Raw genomic sequence first — 17,932 nt, 5'->3', positions numbered from 1 at the left:
TGTTGCACCTTCTGCAAGGGATACTAAGTGGATGAAGCAAATTTGATAATAGAATCAATTTGAAAGTTGTTTAAAATGTTAGGGATCTGAATAAAAAAATAAAAATGTTGGTTTGTCCCTTTAAATCTGACCATGGCACACTCCTTTAAGATAGACCTGTTAGTCATTTTTTTATGTTTAGTGATTTTTCCTTTCTCTATTTGATATGAGAAGATTAACCCTCTGCTCTCTTATATTCTATTATTGATATTTTTCTATTTCTAGTTTGGGATGAATGCACTTCTGCTGGGAGCGTGGTTTGGACACCTTAGAATTTTACAGATACTTGTGAATGCTGGAGCCAAAATAAACTGTGAAAATAAGGTAAAATTAGCTCTGACAAATATGTAATTAGTCCCCTGGTAAAACATATTGTATAATAGTAGATAGTAACCAAGTCATAGTGTATAATTTTGCAGTGCTTATGAATAAAAATCAAACATCTGTCTGCAGAAATAAGAATCCTTGTTGTTTAACGATGGGGAAATACAAGATGATAGATTCTGTACTGAAACGGAGTAGTGCACCCAAAAATCTGGTACATTACCTGTAAAGATTCTTGTACCTGTGGCTAAGAACGCAAGAGAATTGAAAAGGTTTTAATTGGTTTAAAGTATCCTGGATAAAATGCAACACATTTCTCTTGTAGAGAATGAGGTGGTTTGAAATAATCAGACTACATTTTTTTTTAATATTTATTTTATTTGAATTTTCACAAATGATTTTAATATATTGTTAACTAAATGTCACTATTACAAATCGTAATTTGACTTGAAAAACAAGGACAACTCTTTTTGGGGGGCTTTTATTCTATAGTAATGTCTGTCTCTTCTCCACACCTAGAACCCTGTATATCTAGATAAACAGCTCTCACGCTAACATTTTATTTTCTAAAATTCTTTGAGGGAGCTCACAGTACTGACAAGACTTACCAGAGCGCACACACACACGTATTTAGACATATACATTAAAGCCCTTCCCAGTCAAACACTTTGCCATATCCCTGTAACTGTGTAAGAGTAAATGTAACCATTCTGTTACGGTTGGTACGCTTTGTTGTTTCCAATATTTTGATTCAATCTTTTGCACAAATGACCATCATCCTCTTTTTTCATGTGCACATTTGAGGATTGGTCCATTTAGTAAAATTGTTCAGGTACCTTTCCATATTTATAATTATATTTTCCCTGAACAAGTTGTATAAGTGGATATTGCCACCATGTCTGTTTTTATTGTACAAAATACTCATTTGTTTTACCTTACAAACCATCTGCACTTCATCTCCATATATTCCTCTCTTAATTCACTATCTTCTACCTAGACTTGAAGGTCCTGATTCTGAAAAATGATCAGCTTATTTTTTTTATTAAGAACAGTATTGTAATATGTGGGTGTCACCTTCACATACAGACAGTTAGGGACCTCCCTTAATGAGATCCTCAACTCAGGTGTCAACAATATAGATGTTAATATCTACTGTCAACTGTCAACTTTTAATGTTTTGGCGCCACAGCTCCAATTTATTAGTAAATACAATAGATGGACAATGTGATTCAGACTGTTTTTTATATTTTGTTTTCTATACTTCAAAAAAATAATGTAGTCAAAATAATTTCAGTCATATTAAAGAGCAGCATCTCTATTTTTTTTTGCATGTAAAAAGTGTGAGCATGTAGTTTTATCAATATCTTTAACAGAATGGGTTGAACCTACTTCAGTGTGCAGCCCAGAGGGGTCATATCAAGGTGATGGAGTTCATCATGGAGGACCTAGAAGATATTAAGCTAGACAAGGTGAACAAGGTCAGTATATCTTCTAAGGCTCAGTAATTGGTCTGCTTGGTGTCTAATACGTCAACACCAGCTTAAATTATACTATTGACAACAAAATATTCATCTCCTAGTGAGTCAGCCATCTGTGGTTATGCTCTACAATTCTTCCTTATAAATCTTACTGTTCTGTTAACCATAATTTCTTTTGCAAGATGTACCGAGTCCACGGTTTCATCCTTACTTGTGGGATATTGTCCTTCCTAACAGGAAGTAGCAAAGAGAGCACCACAGCAGAGCTGTCTATATAGCTCCCCCCTTAACTCCACCCTCCAGTCATTCTCTTTGCTGGCTTTAAGCAGGAAGGGTAAAGAGAAGAGGTGTTAAACTGTTAGTTTTTATCTTATCTTCAATCAAGAGTTTGTTATTTTTAAATGGTACCGGTGTTGTACTATTTACTCTCAGGCAGGACATAGATGAAGATTTCTGCCTGGAGGATGATGATCTTAGCATTTGTAACTAAGGTCCACTGCTGTTCCCACAGAAGCTGAGGAGTACAGGAAAACTTCAGTGTGAGGAACGGTTTCTTGCTATACAGCAATGAGGTATGTTCAGTCATTTTTTCTGTAGAGACTGTGTTAACTCAGAAAGGCTGACAGTTTCCCCATTAGGGGAAGGGTAAGCAGTAATCCTAGTTATAGAAGGGGCATTACTAGCTTACATACAGGGCTAATCTTATGGGCACTCAGTTTGTGTATAATATATTGGGCAAACGTTTGTGTTTTCTGGGAGTACGGTCTTTATTCTTATGGGACACATGTTTGAGGGTACACTTGGCTTATTTAATGGTTTTTATAACCCACATGGCTTTAAAAAAAAAAAAAAGGTTTTTGTGTAGGCCCCAGCAACATTGAGTGAGAGGGGTGGGGCCTATTTTCGCGCCTCTGTTGCGCACTTAGTTGATGCAGGCAATCAGCAAGCAACGTCTCCAGAGGTCCTGGTACTCTTCTGGGGCCCAATCAAAGCTTTTTACCGGTTTTAGACATTTGTCAATCCGTTTTTTTCATTTGGGGGTTTATTGCTTAGATATTTGTGGTGCAATCTTACTATAACTTAGTGGGTGTACTGTAAAAATTTCGGAAAATTTGAGGCAATTTTAAGCATTTTTGCAGTTTGTGTATGTCTTTTTTTCTCTTAAAGGCACAGTACCGGTTTTGCAAATTGTGTTTTTTTCATTAAATAAAGTGTTTTCCAAGCTTGCCTGTTTCATTACTAGCCTGTTCAACATGTCTGACATTGAGGAAACTCATTGCTCAATTTGTTTAGAAGCCATTGTGGAACCCCCTCTCAGAATGTGTCCCACTTGTACTGATATGTCTATAAATTGCAAACAGCATATTTTGACTTATAACAGTTTGGCATTGGATGATTCTCAGACAGAAGGAAATCCGGTTTTGCCATCTAGTTCTCCCCAAGTGTCACAACCGGTAACGCCCGCAAAAGAGACGCCAAGTACTTCTAGTGCGTCTAATTCTTTCACCTTGCAAGATATGGCTTCAGTTATGAATACTACCCTCACAGAGGTTTTATCTAAACTGCCAGGGTTGCAAGGGAAGCGCAGTAGCTCTGGGTTAAGAACAAATGCTGAGCCTTCTGATGCTTTAGTTGCCGTATCCGATATTCCCTCACAATGTTCTGAGGTAGGGATGAGGGATTTGCTATCTGAGGGAAAGATTTCTGATTCAGGAAGGTTGCTCCCTCAGACAGATTCAGATATGACGGCATTTAAATTTAATCTAGAACACCTCCGTTTATTGCTCAGGGAGGTTTTAGCGACTCTGGATGATTGTGACCCTATTGTAGTTCCAGAAAAATTGTGTAAAATGGACAAATATCTAGAGGTTCCTGTTTACACTGATGTTTTTCCGGTCCCTAAGAGGATTTCGGACATTGTTACTAAGGAGTGGGATAGACCAGGTATTCTGTTCGCTCCCCCTCCTGTTTTTAAGAAAATGTTTCCCATATCTGACACCATGAGGGACTCATGGCAGACGGTCCCTAAGGTGGAGGGAGCTATTTCTACTCTGGCTAAGCGTACAACTATACCTATTGAAGACAGTTGTGCTTTCATTGATCCTATGGATAAAAAATTAGAGGGTCTCCTAAAGAAAATTTTTGTTCATCAAGGTTTTCTTCTTCAACCCATAGCGTGCATTGTTCCCGTAAACCACTGCAGCTGCCTTTTGGTTTGATGCTCTAGAAGAGGCTCTTCAGGTGGAGACCCCACTAGATGATATTCTGGACAGAATTAAGGCTCTTAAGCTAGATAATTCTTTTATTACGGACGCCGCTTTTCATCTCGCTAAGTTAGCGCCAAAGAATTCAGGTTTTGCCATTTTCGCGCGTAGAGCGTTATGGCTTAAGTCCTGGTCGGCTGATGTGTCATCAAAATCTAAGCTTTTGACCATCCCTTTCAAAGGTAAGACCCTATTCGGGCCTGCACTGAAAGAGATAATTTCAGACATCACTGGGGGGAAGGGTCATGCCCTTCTCCAAGATAAGTCAAATAAGACAAGGACCAAACAAAATAATTTTCGTTCCTTTCGAAACTTCAAGGGTGGTCCCGCTTCCTCTTCCCCTGCTGCAAAGCAAGAGGGGAACTTTGCTCAATCCAAGCCAACCTGGAGACCTAACCAGGATTGGAACAAGGGTAAACAGGCCAAAAAGCCTGCTGCTGCCACTAAGACAGCATGAAGGGGTAGCCCCCGATCCGCGACCGGATCTAGTAGGGGGGCAGACTCTCTCTCTTTGCTCAGGCCTGGGCAAGAGACGTTCAGGACTCCTGGGCCGTAGAAATTGTAACCCAGGCGTATTTTTTAGATTTCAAAGATTCTCCTCCAAGGGGGAGATTCCATCTTTCTCAATTGTCTGTAAACCAGACAAAAAGAGAGGCGTTCTTACGCTGTGTAGAAGACCTTTTTACCATGGGAGTGATCTGCCCAGTTCCGAAAGCAGAACAGGGACAAGGTTTCTATTCCAATCTGTTTGTGGTTCCCAAAAAAGAGGGAACCTTCAGACCAATTCTAGATCTCAAGATCCTAAACCAATTCCTAAGAGTTCCATCCTTCAAGATGGAGACCATTCAGACTATTTTACCAATGATCCAGGAGGGTCAATATATGACTACCGTGGATTTAAAGGATGCGTATCTACACATTCCTATAGACGACATCCTAATTCAAGCGTCGACTTTCCAACTAGCCAAGTCTCACACGGACTTAGTGTTGGCCTTTCTAAGATCTCATGGGTGGAAGGTGAACGTGAAAAAGAGTTCTCTTATTCCTCTCACAAGAGTTCCATTCCTGGGAACTCTGATAGATTCAGTGGACATGAAAATTTTTCTGACGGAGGTCAGGAAATCAAAGGTTTTAACCACCTGCTGAGCTCTTCATTCCATTCCTCGGCCGTCAGTGGCTCAGTGTATGGAGGTAATCAGACTTATGGTAGCGGCAATGGACATGGTTCCGTTCGCTCGCTTGCATCTCAGACCACTGCAACTATGCATGCTCAAACAGTGGAATGGGGATTATGCAGATTTATCTCCTCAGATAAATCTGGATCAAGAGACCAGAGACTCTCTTCTTTGGTGGTTGTCACAGGATCACCTGTCCAGGGGAATGTGTTTCCGCAGGCCAGCGTGGGTTATAGTGACGACGGACGCCAGCCTACTGGGCTGGGGTGCAGTCTGGAATTCCCTGAAAGCACAAGGTTTGTGGACTCAGGAGGAGGCCCTCCTACTGATAAATATTCTGGAATTAAGAGCGATATTCAATGCTCTTCAGGCGTGGCCTCAGCTGGCTTCGGCCGGATTCATCAGGTTTCAGTCGGACAACATCACGACTGTAGCTTATATCAATCATCAGGGGGGAACATGGAGTTCCTTGGCGATGATAGAAGTTTCCAGGATAATCCGATGGGCAGAGACTCGCTCTTGCCATCTATCAGCGATCTATATCCCAGGGGTAGAGAACTGGGAGGCAGATTTTCTAAGTCGTCAGACTTTTCATCCGGGGCAGTGGGAGCTCCATCCGGAGGTGTTTGCTCAACTGGTTCAGCTATGGGGCACACCAGAATTGTATCTGATGGCGTCTCGTCAGAACGCCAAACTTCCTTGTTACGGATCCAGGTCCAGGGATCCTCAGGCAGTACTGATGGATGCTCTAGCAGTACCCTGGTCGTTCAACCTGGCTTATGTGTTTCCACTATTTCCTCTCCTTCCCCGTTTGATTGCAAGAATCAAACAGGAGAGAGCTTCAGTGATTTTGATAGCACCTGCGTGGCCACGCAGGACTTGGTATGCAGACCTGGTGGACATGTCATCTCTACCACCATGGACTCTGCCACTGTGACGGGACCTTCTAATTCAAGGTCCGTTCAAGCATCCAAATCTAATTTCTCTGCAACTGACTGCTTGGAGATTGAACGCTTGATTTTATCAAAGCGGGGGTTCTCTGAGTCGGTCATAGATACCTTGATTCAGGCTTGAAAGCCTTTCACCAGGAAAATCTATCATAAGATATAGTGTAAATATCTTTTTTTGGTGCAAATCCAAAGGCTACTCATGAAGTAAGATCAGGATTCCTAGGATTTTGTCCTTTCTTCAAGAAGGATTGGAGAAAGGATTGTCAGCTAGTTCCTTAAAGGGACAGTTATCTGCTTTGTCTATCCTATTGCACAAGCGTCTGGCTGATGTCCCAGACGTTCTGGCTTTTTTTCAGGCTTTAGTTAGAATCAAGCCTGTGTTTAAATCTGTTGCTCCGCCATGGAGTCTAAATTTAGTTCTTAATGTTCTTCAGGGGGTTCCGTTTGAACCCATGCATTCCATAGATATTAAGCTTCTATCTTGGAAAGTTCTGTTTCTAGTTGCTATTTCTTCAGCTCAAAGGGTTTCTGAACTATCTGCATTACAATGCGACTCGCCTTATCTTGTTTTCTATGCTGATAAGGTGGTTTTGCGTTCCAAACCTGGGTTCCTCCCTAAGGTTGTTTCTAACAGGAATATCAATCAGGAAATTGTTGTTCCTTCTCTGTGTCCTAATCCTTCTTCTAAGAAGGAACGTCTGTTGCACAACTTGGACGTGGTACGTGCTTTGAAGTTTTATTTGCAGACAACCAAAGATTTTCGCCAATCATCTTCTTTGTTTGTTGTCTATGCTGGAAAGCGCAGAGGTCAAAAGGCTACGGCTACCTCTCTTTCCTTTTGGCTGAAAAGCATCATCCGTTTGGCTTATGAGACTGCTGGACAGCAGCCTCCTGAAAGAATTACAGCTCACTCCACTAGAGCGGTGGCTTCCACATGGGCTTTTAAAAATGATGCTTCTGTTGTACAGATTCGTAAGGCTGTGACTTGGTATTCGCTTCATACCTTTTCCAAATTTTCCAAATTTGATACTTTTGCTTCTTCGTAGGCTATTTTTGGGAGAAAGGTTTTGCAAGCAGTGGTGCCTTCCGTTTAGGTTCCTGTCTTGTCCCTCCCTTCATCCGTGTCCTAAAGCTTTGGTATTGGTATCCCACAAGTAAGGATGAAACCGTGGACTTGGTTCATCTTGCAAAAGAAAACAAAATTTATGCTTACCTGATAAATTTCTCTCTTTTGCGATTTACCGAGTCCACGGCCCGCCCTGTCTATCAAGACAGATTGAAGTTTTCAATAAAAAATACTGTCACCTCTGCACCTTATAGTTTCTCCTTTTCTTCCTTGGCCTTCGGTCGAATGACTGGGGGGTGGAGTTAAGGGGGGAGCTATATAGACAGCTCTGCTGTGGTGCTCTCTTTGCTACTTCCTGTTAGGAAGGACAATATCTCACAAGTAAAGATGAAACCGTGGACTCGGTACATCGCAAAAGAAAGAAATTTATCAGGTAAGCACAAATTTTGTTTTATTCTGCACTGTAGAGTAAATTACTTTTTTTAGAAGTTGTTAAGAAGCTGTGGTTATAGGGATATGCAGTATGTTGTTTACATAACGGTTCTTGCTAAAATACCTATGATGGTGGTGACCAGTGGGGGGGTTCAGAAGGGAAGAGAAGTGCTTGGAAGGAATCATGTAGGGAACAGTAGGTGGCAGGGTAATCCCTAAACTAGAGCAAATTTTAACTCCTACAAGCTAACTGATTAACCCCTTCACTGCTGGGAATTTTAGAAGTGTGGTGCGCAGGTCCACTTAGAAGCCTTTTAATTTCCAAAACCCAATGGCAAAGCCATGCAGGTCTGTTATTTCTGAACAAATGGGATCTCTGAGAATCTTTTACAACCTTTTTGTTTAATGACTGCGGTAGTTTGTTGTGTAAATAATTTGCATTTGGTGTATTGCACACCTGTTCACATTGCCATGTAGCTTATACGCCAGATTGCTTTAGTGATTTGTATGATGTATCATGTATATCATAACATTTGCTTATAGGTATCAATGTTCATCTAACTAAGGATTATTAATTGTGGACAAAAACGTTTGACAGTCAGATACTAAGATTAGCACATGCTATTTAAGAAATGTTACACCAATGCAAGTATTTGTGAATAACTATAAAAGGCATTGTATATCTATATTACCTGACAAATATAGAATATTTGTGCCAGCAAACGTAAAAACCTATAATATATGCTTTGCATTTCATATTAGAAAAGAGCCAGCATTTTAGCAAATACCAGATTGCAAAGGTCATCTATGTGTACTCTGTAAATGTGTTTAATTAGTGGTGGGTGGGGAAGCACAAGCAATATTTACTCAACAACTTCTTGATCATATCATTTTTACATTAACAGAACCTGATTTTCAAGATGTGCCATCCAGCAGTATATTAGCACTTCCTCAGTCAAGGACACTGTTGCAATAAACTACACATTACTACGAGTTACCATGTCAACAATAACTATATAGTATATTTATATATGGAGACTTTGTGTGCAACATGTATACTTTTTACACAGAGAGAGGGTGACATGTTAGTACTGCAATTAATTTGTTTTCTTTTAGTTGGGTAGGACGGCTTTTCACCTTGCTGCAGAACATGGGCAGATGGAGGTAGTGGAATTCCTTATTGGTTCTGGGTGCCAGCACAGTCTGAAGGATAAGGTAAACCTAGCACTACAGGACCCATTGCCCTGCTGTTATGTATATTTGTGGTACATAATGTTGATAACACAACATGATGATACACATAAGGATGCCAGCAGACCCTCTAAGTTCTTAAATGTAGATGTCTAGCAACGTTTATTCCCCTTTAAATTATACAAATAACTTTATTGCTTGGAAACAGTAATTGTATTCATGGAAAACAAAATAAAAGGTGCATTATAACATTTTTCTAAAGTAGAACTAATATCATGATTAAACGCTACATTGCCATATTACTGTTGATTATTTCTAATGGAGATACAAAATAATGCAGGGTATGTATACTTATTTTTACTCACGGTCCAGATTGGAGAGTTAATTACAATTAAAGTTGATGTAACTTCAATGTATTACAACCAATTGTTACTACTATGTTCTCAATATAATGTCGAAAAAATATTTTAAGAATGAACATGTAAGAATTATTCTGTGAAAAAATTAAAGCATACCTATTTTTAAAACTGATTACTGGATAAGTATTTCTATGAATAAAAAAAAAAACTATTCTGCAAGTGATGAGAGCATCAGAGTCCTCCATCTTCAAGCACATGCTCAATTGCAAAATATCAAGAGCTAGATTACAAGTGGAGTGCTAAATCGCCCATTTACGGGCACATGATAAATAATCAGCCAATACAAGTGCCCCAATTGGCCCCAAATTAAAGTATATTGTAATTTTTTTATTTAAAAACAAAAAAGTATCATTTTTTTAAATAAAAAATAACTGCACAAAACAGTTTGTAGGATTTAAAATTGGTGGGTGTGGGGTGTTAGAAAAATACTGGCACTGAAAAGTGCCTTTAAATAGTGGTCTATGGGAAACTGTCACCTAGATTTAGAGTTTTGCAGCCAAAGGGGCGCGTGTTTTTTTTCTAGCGCTGCTTCTAAACAACGCTGGTATTTAGAGTTCTCTGAAGGGCTGCGTTAGGCTCCAAAAAGGGAGCGTACAGGCATATTTACCGCCACTTCAACTCTCAATACCAGCGTTGCTTACGGTAGCGGCTAGCTGGAAAAACGTGCTCGTGCACGATTCCCCCATAGGAAACAATGGGGCAGTTTGGGCTGAAAAAAAACCTAACACCTGCAAAAAAGCAGTGTTCAGCTCCTAACGCAGCCCCATTGTTTCCTATGGGGAAACACTTTCTAAGTCTGCACCTAACACCCTAACATGAACCCCGAGTCTAAACACCCCTAACCTTACACTTATTAACCCCTAATCTGCCGCCCCCGCTATCGCTGACACCTGCATTTTATTATTAACCTCTAATCTTTCGTTCCGGACACCGCCGCAACCTACATTATCCCTATGTACCCCTAATCTGCTGCCCCTAACATCGCCGACACCTACATAATATTTATTAACCCCTAATCTGCCCCCCCCAACGTCGCCGCTACCTTACCTACACTTATTAACCCCTAATCTGCCGACCGGACCTCGCCGCTACTCTAATAAATGTATTAACCCCTAAAGCTAACACCCCCCTAAGTTAAATATAATTTTAATCTAACTAAATAAATTAAATATTATTAACTAAAGTCTTCCTATTTAAAACTAAATACTTACCTGTAAAATAAACCCTAATATAGCTACAATATAACGAATAATTACATTATAGCTATTTTAGGATTTATATTTATTTTACAGGCAACTTTGTATTTATTTTAACTAGATACAATAGCTATTAAATAGTTATTTACTATTTAATAGCTACCTAGTTAAAATAATTACAAAATTACCTGTAAAATAAATCCTAACCTAAGTTACAATTAAACCTAACACTACACTATCAATAAATAAATTAAATCAATTAACTACAAATACCTACAATTAAATAAACTAAACTAAATTACAAAAAACAAACACTAAATTACAAAAAATAAAAAAAGATTATAAGAATTTTAAGCTAATTACACATACTCTAAGCCCCCTAATAAAATAACAAAGCCCCCCAAAATAAAAAAAATTCCCTACCCTAATCTAAATTAAAAAAGTTAACAGCTCTATTACCTTACCAGCCCTTAAAAGGGCTTTTTGCGGGGCATGCCCCAAGAAATCAGATCTTTTGCCTGTAAAAAAAAACACAATACCACCACCTACATACCCCTACTCTAACCCAACCCCCCCTTATATAAACCTAACACTACCCCCCTGAAGATCTCCCTACCTTGAGCCGTGTTCACCCAGCCGGGCACCGATGGACTAAAAGAGGGCATACGGAGCGGCAGAAGTCTTCATCCTATCCGGGCAGAAGAGGACATCCGGACCGGTAGACATCTTCATCCAAGCGGCATCTTCTATCTTCATCCATCCGGAGCGGAGCCATCTTCTTCCAGCCGACGCGGATCCATCCTTCTTCCACGACGCCTACTCGCTGAATGAAGGTTCCTTTAAATTATGTCATCCAAGATGGCGTCCCTCGAATTCCGATTGGCTGATAGGATTCTATCAGCCAATCGGAATTAAGGTAGGAAAAATCTGATTGGCTGATTGAATCAGCCAATCCGATTCAAGTTCAATCGGATTGGCTGATCCAATGAGCCAATCAGATTGAGCTTGCATTCTATTGGCTGTTCCGATCAGCCAATAGAATGCAAGCTCAATCTGATTGGCTCATTGGATCAGCCAATCCGATTGAACTTGAGTCCGATTGGCTGATTCAATCAGCCAATCAGATTTTTCCTACCTTAATCTCACATCATGAGAACGAGGCTCCCATTGGAGCCTATGGAAGCGCACTCTATTGCCTCGTGAAATACCAGTGCTAATCATTACACTTCACCCACTGCGAAAGTCAAAGTAAACAGTCTTTTGTCTGACTTTCAACATTACAAACGGTACTCATTATCAGGGATGTCCGTTAGACCCCATTTTATTTGCTCTCACCATGGAGGTAATGGCTTCTTATATTAGGCAGATTAAGAGAATTATTGTAGGACCTAATAACTACAAACTGACACTGTATGCAGACAATGTTTTGATATCTTTGTCTTCCCCATAATCTTCTCTTCCACACTTATTAGAGGGATTTAATAGGTTTGGTTTCTTCCCTAACTTTAAAATAAATGCTCAGATGTCCAAGATGCTTAACATCAATCTGACTGCAGTGGAATGTACCCAACTACAAACCTTCTGTTCTTACAGTGGGAGAAATAGATCACTAAAATACTTGAGTATCTAACCTTTGCCCTTGCTTAATACATTGTCTTAAAGGAATAGTCTAGTCAAAATTAAACTTTCATGATTCAGATAGAGCATGCAATTTTAAGCAACTTTCTATTTTACTCCTATTATAAATTTGTCTTCATTTGCTTGGAAAAAAAAACTATTCTGAATTTTTATATTGCATAAATCAGTGTTTCTTAACTTTTGGTCCTCAAATACCCCTAACAGGCCAGATTTTCTTGATATCTGAACTAGAGCACAGCTGAAATAATCAGCTGATCAGTAGCTATGGTTATCTGCTTTCACTCAACAGCTGATTATTTCACCTGAGCTCTAGTTAAGATATCATGAAAATCTGGCGTCTCCAGAGTGCTTGAGGACTGGAGTTGAGAAACACTGCTTTAAGCTAAATAAAAATTCAGATTGGGGTTTTTTTTATTCATAGAAATACTTTTCCATGAATCTGTTTTAAAAATAGATATTTAATTTTTCACAAATTTTTTTTTTTCATTCCCAGTATATTTTTTGAGATATTATTGAGAACATAGAAGAAAGATAAAAAAGAGTTAATTAAAAATCCTCCATATCTCCTGAGCACAAAGATACCAAACGTGTGCATGCTATTTTAATTGCATGGTTAGCATGTAAATGGTTAACATATTAAGCCTGCAGGAAACTATACTCTACTACACCCAAACTAAAAAGAATGTTATCCTTTAGTTATCAAGGGACAGTAAAGTTAAAATTAAACTGTTATGATTCAGATGGAGCATGCAATTTTAAACAACTTTCCTGTTTATTTTCTATTTTCCTTTGTACTCCTAGTATACTTTGTTCAAAAGCATACCTAGGTAGGATCAGGAGCAGCCATGCCCTACTGGGAGCTAGCTGCTGATTGGTGGCTGAACATATGTGAGTGCATTGCTGCTTTTTCAACAAAGGATACTAAGGGAATTAAGTCAATTTTATAATAGAATCCAATGTATCCCCTTAAAAGTATATATTTCCTAACGGTACAAATGCTCTGGAATCTAAAATTCCACAAGAGGCTTTCATTAATGGTAATTTTTGACAAGACATTGACTAAAAAAAAATCGGTGCTCTTCAGTTTTTTCTACAACATTTCTTGATTCTTTTTTTAGATTTTTGGCAGATTAGTTAGAAAGAAAAAAAGGTTAGATATGCGTATGGCCCTTGCCTCTAGTGAGCACAGATACTAAACATGTATATGCTTTTTTTAACCCTGGTTAGCACACAAAATTCACACGTTTTTTATTTTTTCCGAAGATGTTTTTTTATATATTTTTTTTTCATTTTTAATATATATATATATTTTTATTAGCAACACCCACAGCAAAAAAAACAACAACTCTGTAGGGGGCACTGATGTATGTGCTGCCACAAATACCAATTTGTAAGTCTCCTCCTTTGTCATCAGCAAACAGTAATCGGCAATAAGATCTCATGGTGGCAGTTCCTTAATTGAAGTCAATGCAGGTTAGGTTATAATTAGTATATGAAGTATTCCTTTCATTATATGAACAATCATTTGTTGATAATGGCCAGACTATGAGTGGAGCGCAAATTATTGCACCCAATAGATAAGGGGTTTATCGCAGGGGTTTGCGCTGGTTGGGCTTTTGGGCGCAATCACGATATACGCTAGAATGATTATCATGACTTCAGAGCCAAGGTAAACTGTTTTGCAAAACATAAAAGTTGCACAAAACACATCAAAAATGCATTACAAAGTATATTTGCACTCATAATAACACAATCTAATAAAACATTATTAAAAATATATTGCAACAAAAGTTGTAAAGGCTCAAAGATATGAGATCTTAGGTGTTAGAAAAAAAAAGGGCTTTAATATTGAGATTGATATTTTTTTATTTATTTTTTATTTATTTTTTACCAAAAAAAACACATTGGAGATGGATGTATGTATGTATGTATATGTGTATATATATATATATATATATATATATATATATATATATATATATATATATATATATAATCACTTTAATTGTGCATTTACTGTATATTTTTTACATTCCAATGTTCTTCTCGTGAGGGATATATATATATATATATATATATATATATATATATATATATATATACTCTGTTACACGGATTTGAGCGATGCGCTCTGCCTTACCCACTTCCGGTTTTCGCGGCACTATGGAACGTGGGATGACGTCACACGTCTTTAGTTACAGTTGCACTTGCCACCACACAGTGTTTTCTGCGCTGTAAATGTACAAAATTCAAAGAAGGATGTCGTGGCTCCAGTGTATCTTTAAAACTTAAACTTTTATTGAAGCAATCCACAATAAAAACACATAGATAACAGCTCCTGTAGCAGACAGGCAATGGAGACAGCTGGGTCAAGATGCAGCAGACATGTTTTGTGCCTGCCGCACTTGTTCACTGCTCACAGGTGACCCAGCAATCACACCTTAAATAGGGATTCCAATTAAAGGTATATACATATATTCGTGAAGTCTCCATATAAGCCTATATCAATTAATTTCTTAACTTCTGTAAATCACATTTAACACTACTAGTGTCCTTTATTCTTTATTGTTTAAATCTAACTTGTAGTATACTTATTCTATATATCAATAATGAAGATAATAGATATGACACTTGTAGTTATTAATGGGGCACTAAACACATAGATCTATGTCTCTTCTGAAGTTAAGGCCATGGGGGATAGTTGTATTGAGAGTAAAGATCCAAAATATTTATCTGGTATTTAGTTTTGCCTCTCTATCCCTACCTCTCTTCCATAATGGTACATGATCTATAGCCTGTATACTGAGTAAATTGGGATCTGCATTATGTAGTTCCCTAAAGTGTCTGGCAATGGGGGTATCAGATTCTGTATCCTCAATAGATCTGATGTGAGCCAAAAACCTGTCTCTTTGTTCTTCCTACATACTGCTTAGAGCACCCCCTACAGGTCAATAAGTATGTTACATGAGTTGTGTTACAATTCATGCAAACATTTATTTTGTAGGTTTTTTTGTGTGTGGGTAGATACACAATTATCTCCCTCAGAAACATAGTTACAAGTCTTACATATGTTTCTCCTGCATTTAAAAAAACCTTTTCTCTTTTTTAGCCAACAGCTATTGGGTCTGATAGAACAATCTGAATGGGACACAGCATTACCTATTGATTTTCCTTTCTTAGATATAAATTCACAGCCATCTTGTATGACTTGTTTTAGACCTGGATCCGTATATAAAATCGGTAAACATTCTTTTATAATCTGACATATTTTTCCATATTCTAGACTATGTGGTTATAAATTTGGGCTTCTGCTGTTTACTCATTAAACCCTTATTATTCCCTTTATCCCGATATCTCAAAAGATCCTCCCTAGGCAGACTGTCTACCTCTTCACGTGCTCTCTCTAGTATCTTGGGGTCATACCCCCTTTCCTTAAGTCTAACAGTAAGACTATCGGCTTGTATTCTGTAACTCTCCTCCGTTGTGCAGTTACGTTTGGCTCTTATAAACTGGCCTTTTGGTATTCCCTGTAAGGTGTGTCTTGGATGGCAAGATTTATACTCTAAAATGGTGTTACCTGAAGTGGGTTTTCTGTACAAGTCAGTCTCTATAGTTCCATTACTCTTACCAGTGATCTTTATATCTAGAAAGCAAATGGTATTTTGATTTTGTTGTGTCATTTAGATAATTACAGAATGTGTTCACTGCTTGTTCTTCACTATCAATGATGAAAATCAGATCATCTATAAATCTGGCGTAGAAGATAATATTCTTACGAAGGGGGTTTCCATCTCCAAGGACGTGGAACCGCTCCCACCATCCCATAAAGAGATTGGCGTAGCAGGGGGCAAACTTTGCCCCCATAGCAGTTCCACGTCCCTGGAGATAGAAACCCCCCTCGGACATGAAGAAGTTGTGTGTGAGGAGATATTCAATAGATGTAAGTAAGAAATGTTTGGTCACATTATCATAATTACTTTGATGTTCCAAAAAATACTCTATAGCCTGCAATCCTTTCACATGTGAAATAGAGGTATAGAGTGATGCCACATCTACCACTAAAAATCGATAAGACGATTTCCATTTAATCTGATTTAACTTAAATAAAAGTGAGGTGGTGTCTTGAATAAAGCTAGGGAGTGATTTAACTAGAGGTTGCAGAAAACTGTCAATCAAATCTGAAAGAGGTTCATTTAAGGAATTGATGCCTGCAATAATTGGGTGCCCTGGAGGATTATATCTGTCTTTATGGATCTTTGGGAAGTAGTGGAACACCGGTGTAACGGGTTGTTCAGGTACTAACATTTCTTGTACTGACTGATTAATTACATTATTTATATCTCGCAGTTTCTACAATATTTGTTAAGACCTTCTTGTAATCTGTAGTCGGATTTTCCTTCAGTTTCATATATACCTCCCTGTCCCCTAACTGTCTTAGGGTTTCAGTGATATAGGATTCCCTGTTTAGTACCACTACGTTCCCACCCTTATCCGAAGCTCTCACTACAATTCTATTATCATTTGATATTTTACTCAAAGCTTCTTTTTCTTTAAGGGACAAGTTGTATTTCTGTTTTCTGCCCTTCTCATCTAATTCCCTAAGTTTCTCCTCTATTACTTTCTGGAAGGTTTCCATTGATTGTGTTCTTGTATATACCGGGTAGAAATTACTCTTTTTTTTTAAAAAAAAAATACTCAAATCAATATCTTTCTCTGTTACAAAGTTATCTCTCCCCTCCATATTTTCATTCAGTAATCCTTCCATATCAGTTATAGTACATTGTTCTGAAAAAGTTAAATAAGCTTCCCTTTCCTCCCAATTTTCTCTATGGGTTAATGGGGCATTATCTTGTTCCCTCTCAGCACCAGCAAAATGTTTTTGCAGCACTAGCTTTCTCACAAACCTGTTAACGTCTAAGACTGCATTGAACAAGTTAAAGTGCTGAGAGGGAACACAATTCAAACCCTTGGATAAAACATTAACCTCTGCATTAGTTAAATTCACATCAGATAAATTTATCAAATTGTTATCTTTCATGCATATTTCTTTCTTTGTTGATTCATTGATCTGGTAGTGTATGTTCTCTGTTGTGTCTTCTTGTACTTCTGTGTATTTTGTTCCTCTTCCCTGCTTGTGGTTCCTGGCTCTTTTTCCCCTTTTCCCTCTGTGTGTTTTTTTTCTCCCTGTGGTTAAAGTCTCTAGCTTGGCGTTTTTTGAGACCGCAGTTGTAGACCCCTCAAGGGATGATTTTAACACTATAGATTCATTATCTTCACTATTGTACTCTCCCTCTGAGGATTCAACCTCATATTCAGTGTCTGAGAATGTCACATGTTTAGATTTCTTCATGCGGTTTTTAAACCATTTATTCCCCCTTCTTTGGTCTTTCCTATAATTATCACTGTTATCCCATCTATAAACTGTTTGATGGTCATAGTCATATTTATCCCTCATCATTTTGGGTGATTTAAACTCCCATAGTTCTTGTCTGAATGTTAACATATTCTTCTCAAATTGTTTGTCATAAGTTTTAAACTTCACATTTTTCTGGAATGAATTAAGATGCTCCTGTATATTTTTCATCTCTTCTAACAGCTCATTTCTTTGTTTCTGTTTATACTCAATAAGCAGTTCTATCAGAGCAAAGGAGCATGTATCTAATATCTCATTCCATTTAGAAATAAAGTCGCCATCCATTACCCTAAATGAGGGGAATTTTCTGATTCTCAGGCCTCTTGGTATACGTTTGTTATGTTTGT

The 17,932-nt window shown here is 38.1% G+C and overlaps 1 protein-coding gene across 1 annotated transcript in view; it reads left to right on the top strand.

Annotated features, from left to right (window-relative positions):
- The window catches only part of ANKDD1A (ankyrin repeat and death domain containing 1A), an 86,885-nt gene that overhangs the window by 21,802 nt on the left and 47,151 nt on the right, over positions 1-17,932 (top strand). Inside the window, exons 4-6 of the mRNA XM_053717586.1 lie at positions 265-363; positions 1,737-1,841; positions 8,845-8,943. Of these exons, the coding sequence (XP_053573561.1) occupies positions 265-363; positions 1,737-1,841; positions 8,845-8,943 (303 nt within the window). The remainder of the gene's footprint in view (positions 1-264; positions 364-1,736; positions 1,842-8,844; positions 8,944-17,932) is intronic.

The sequence above is a fragment of the Bombina bombina genome, chromosome 6, assembly GCF_027579735.1.
Source record: "Bombina bombina isolate aBomBom1 chromosome 6, aBomBom1.pri, whole genome shotgun sequence".
In the NCBI taxonomy this organism is placed as follows: Eukaryota; Metazoa; Chordata; class Amphibia; order Anura; family Bombinatoridae; genus Bombina; species Bombina bombina.
This window is presented reverse-complemented; position numbering and strand designations above follow the sequence as displayed.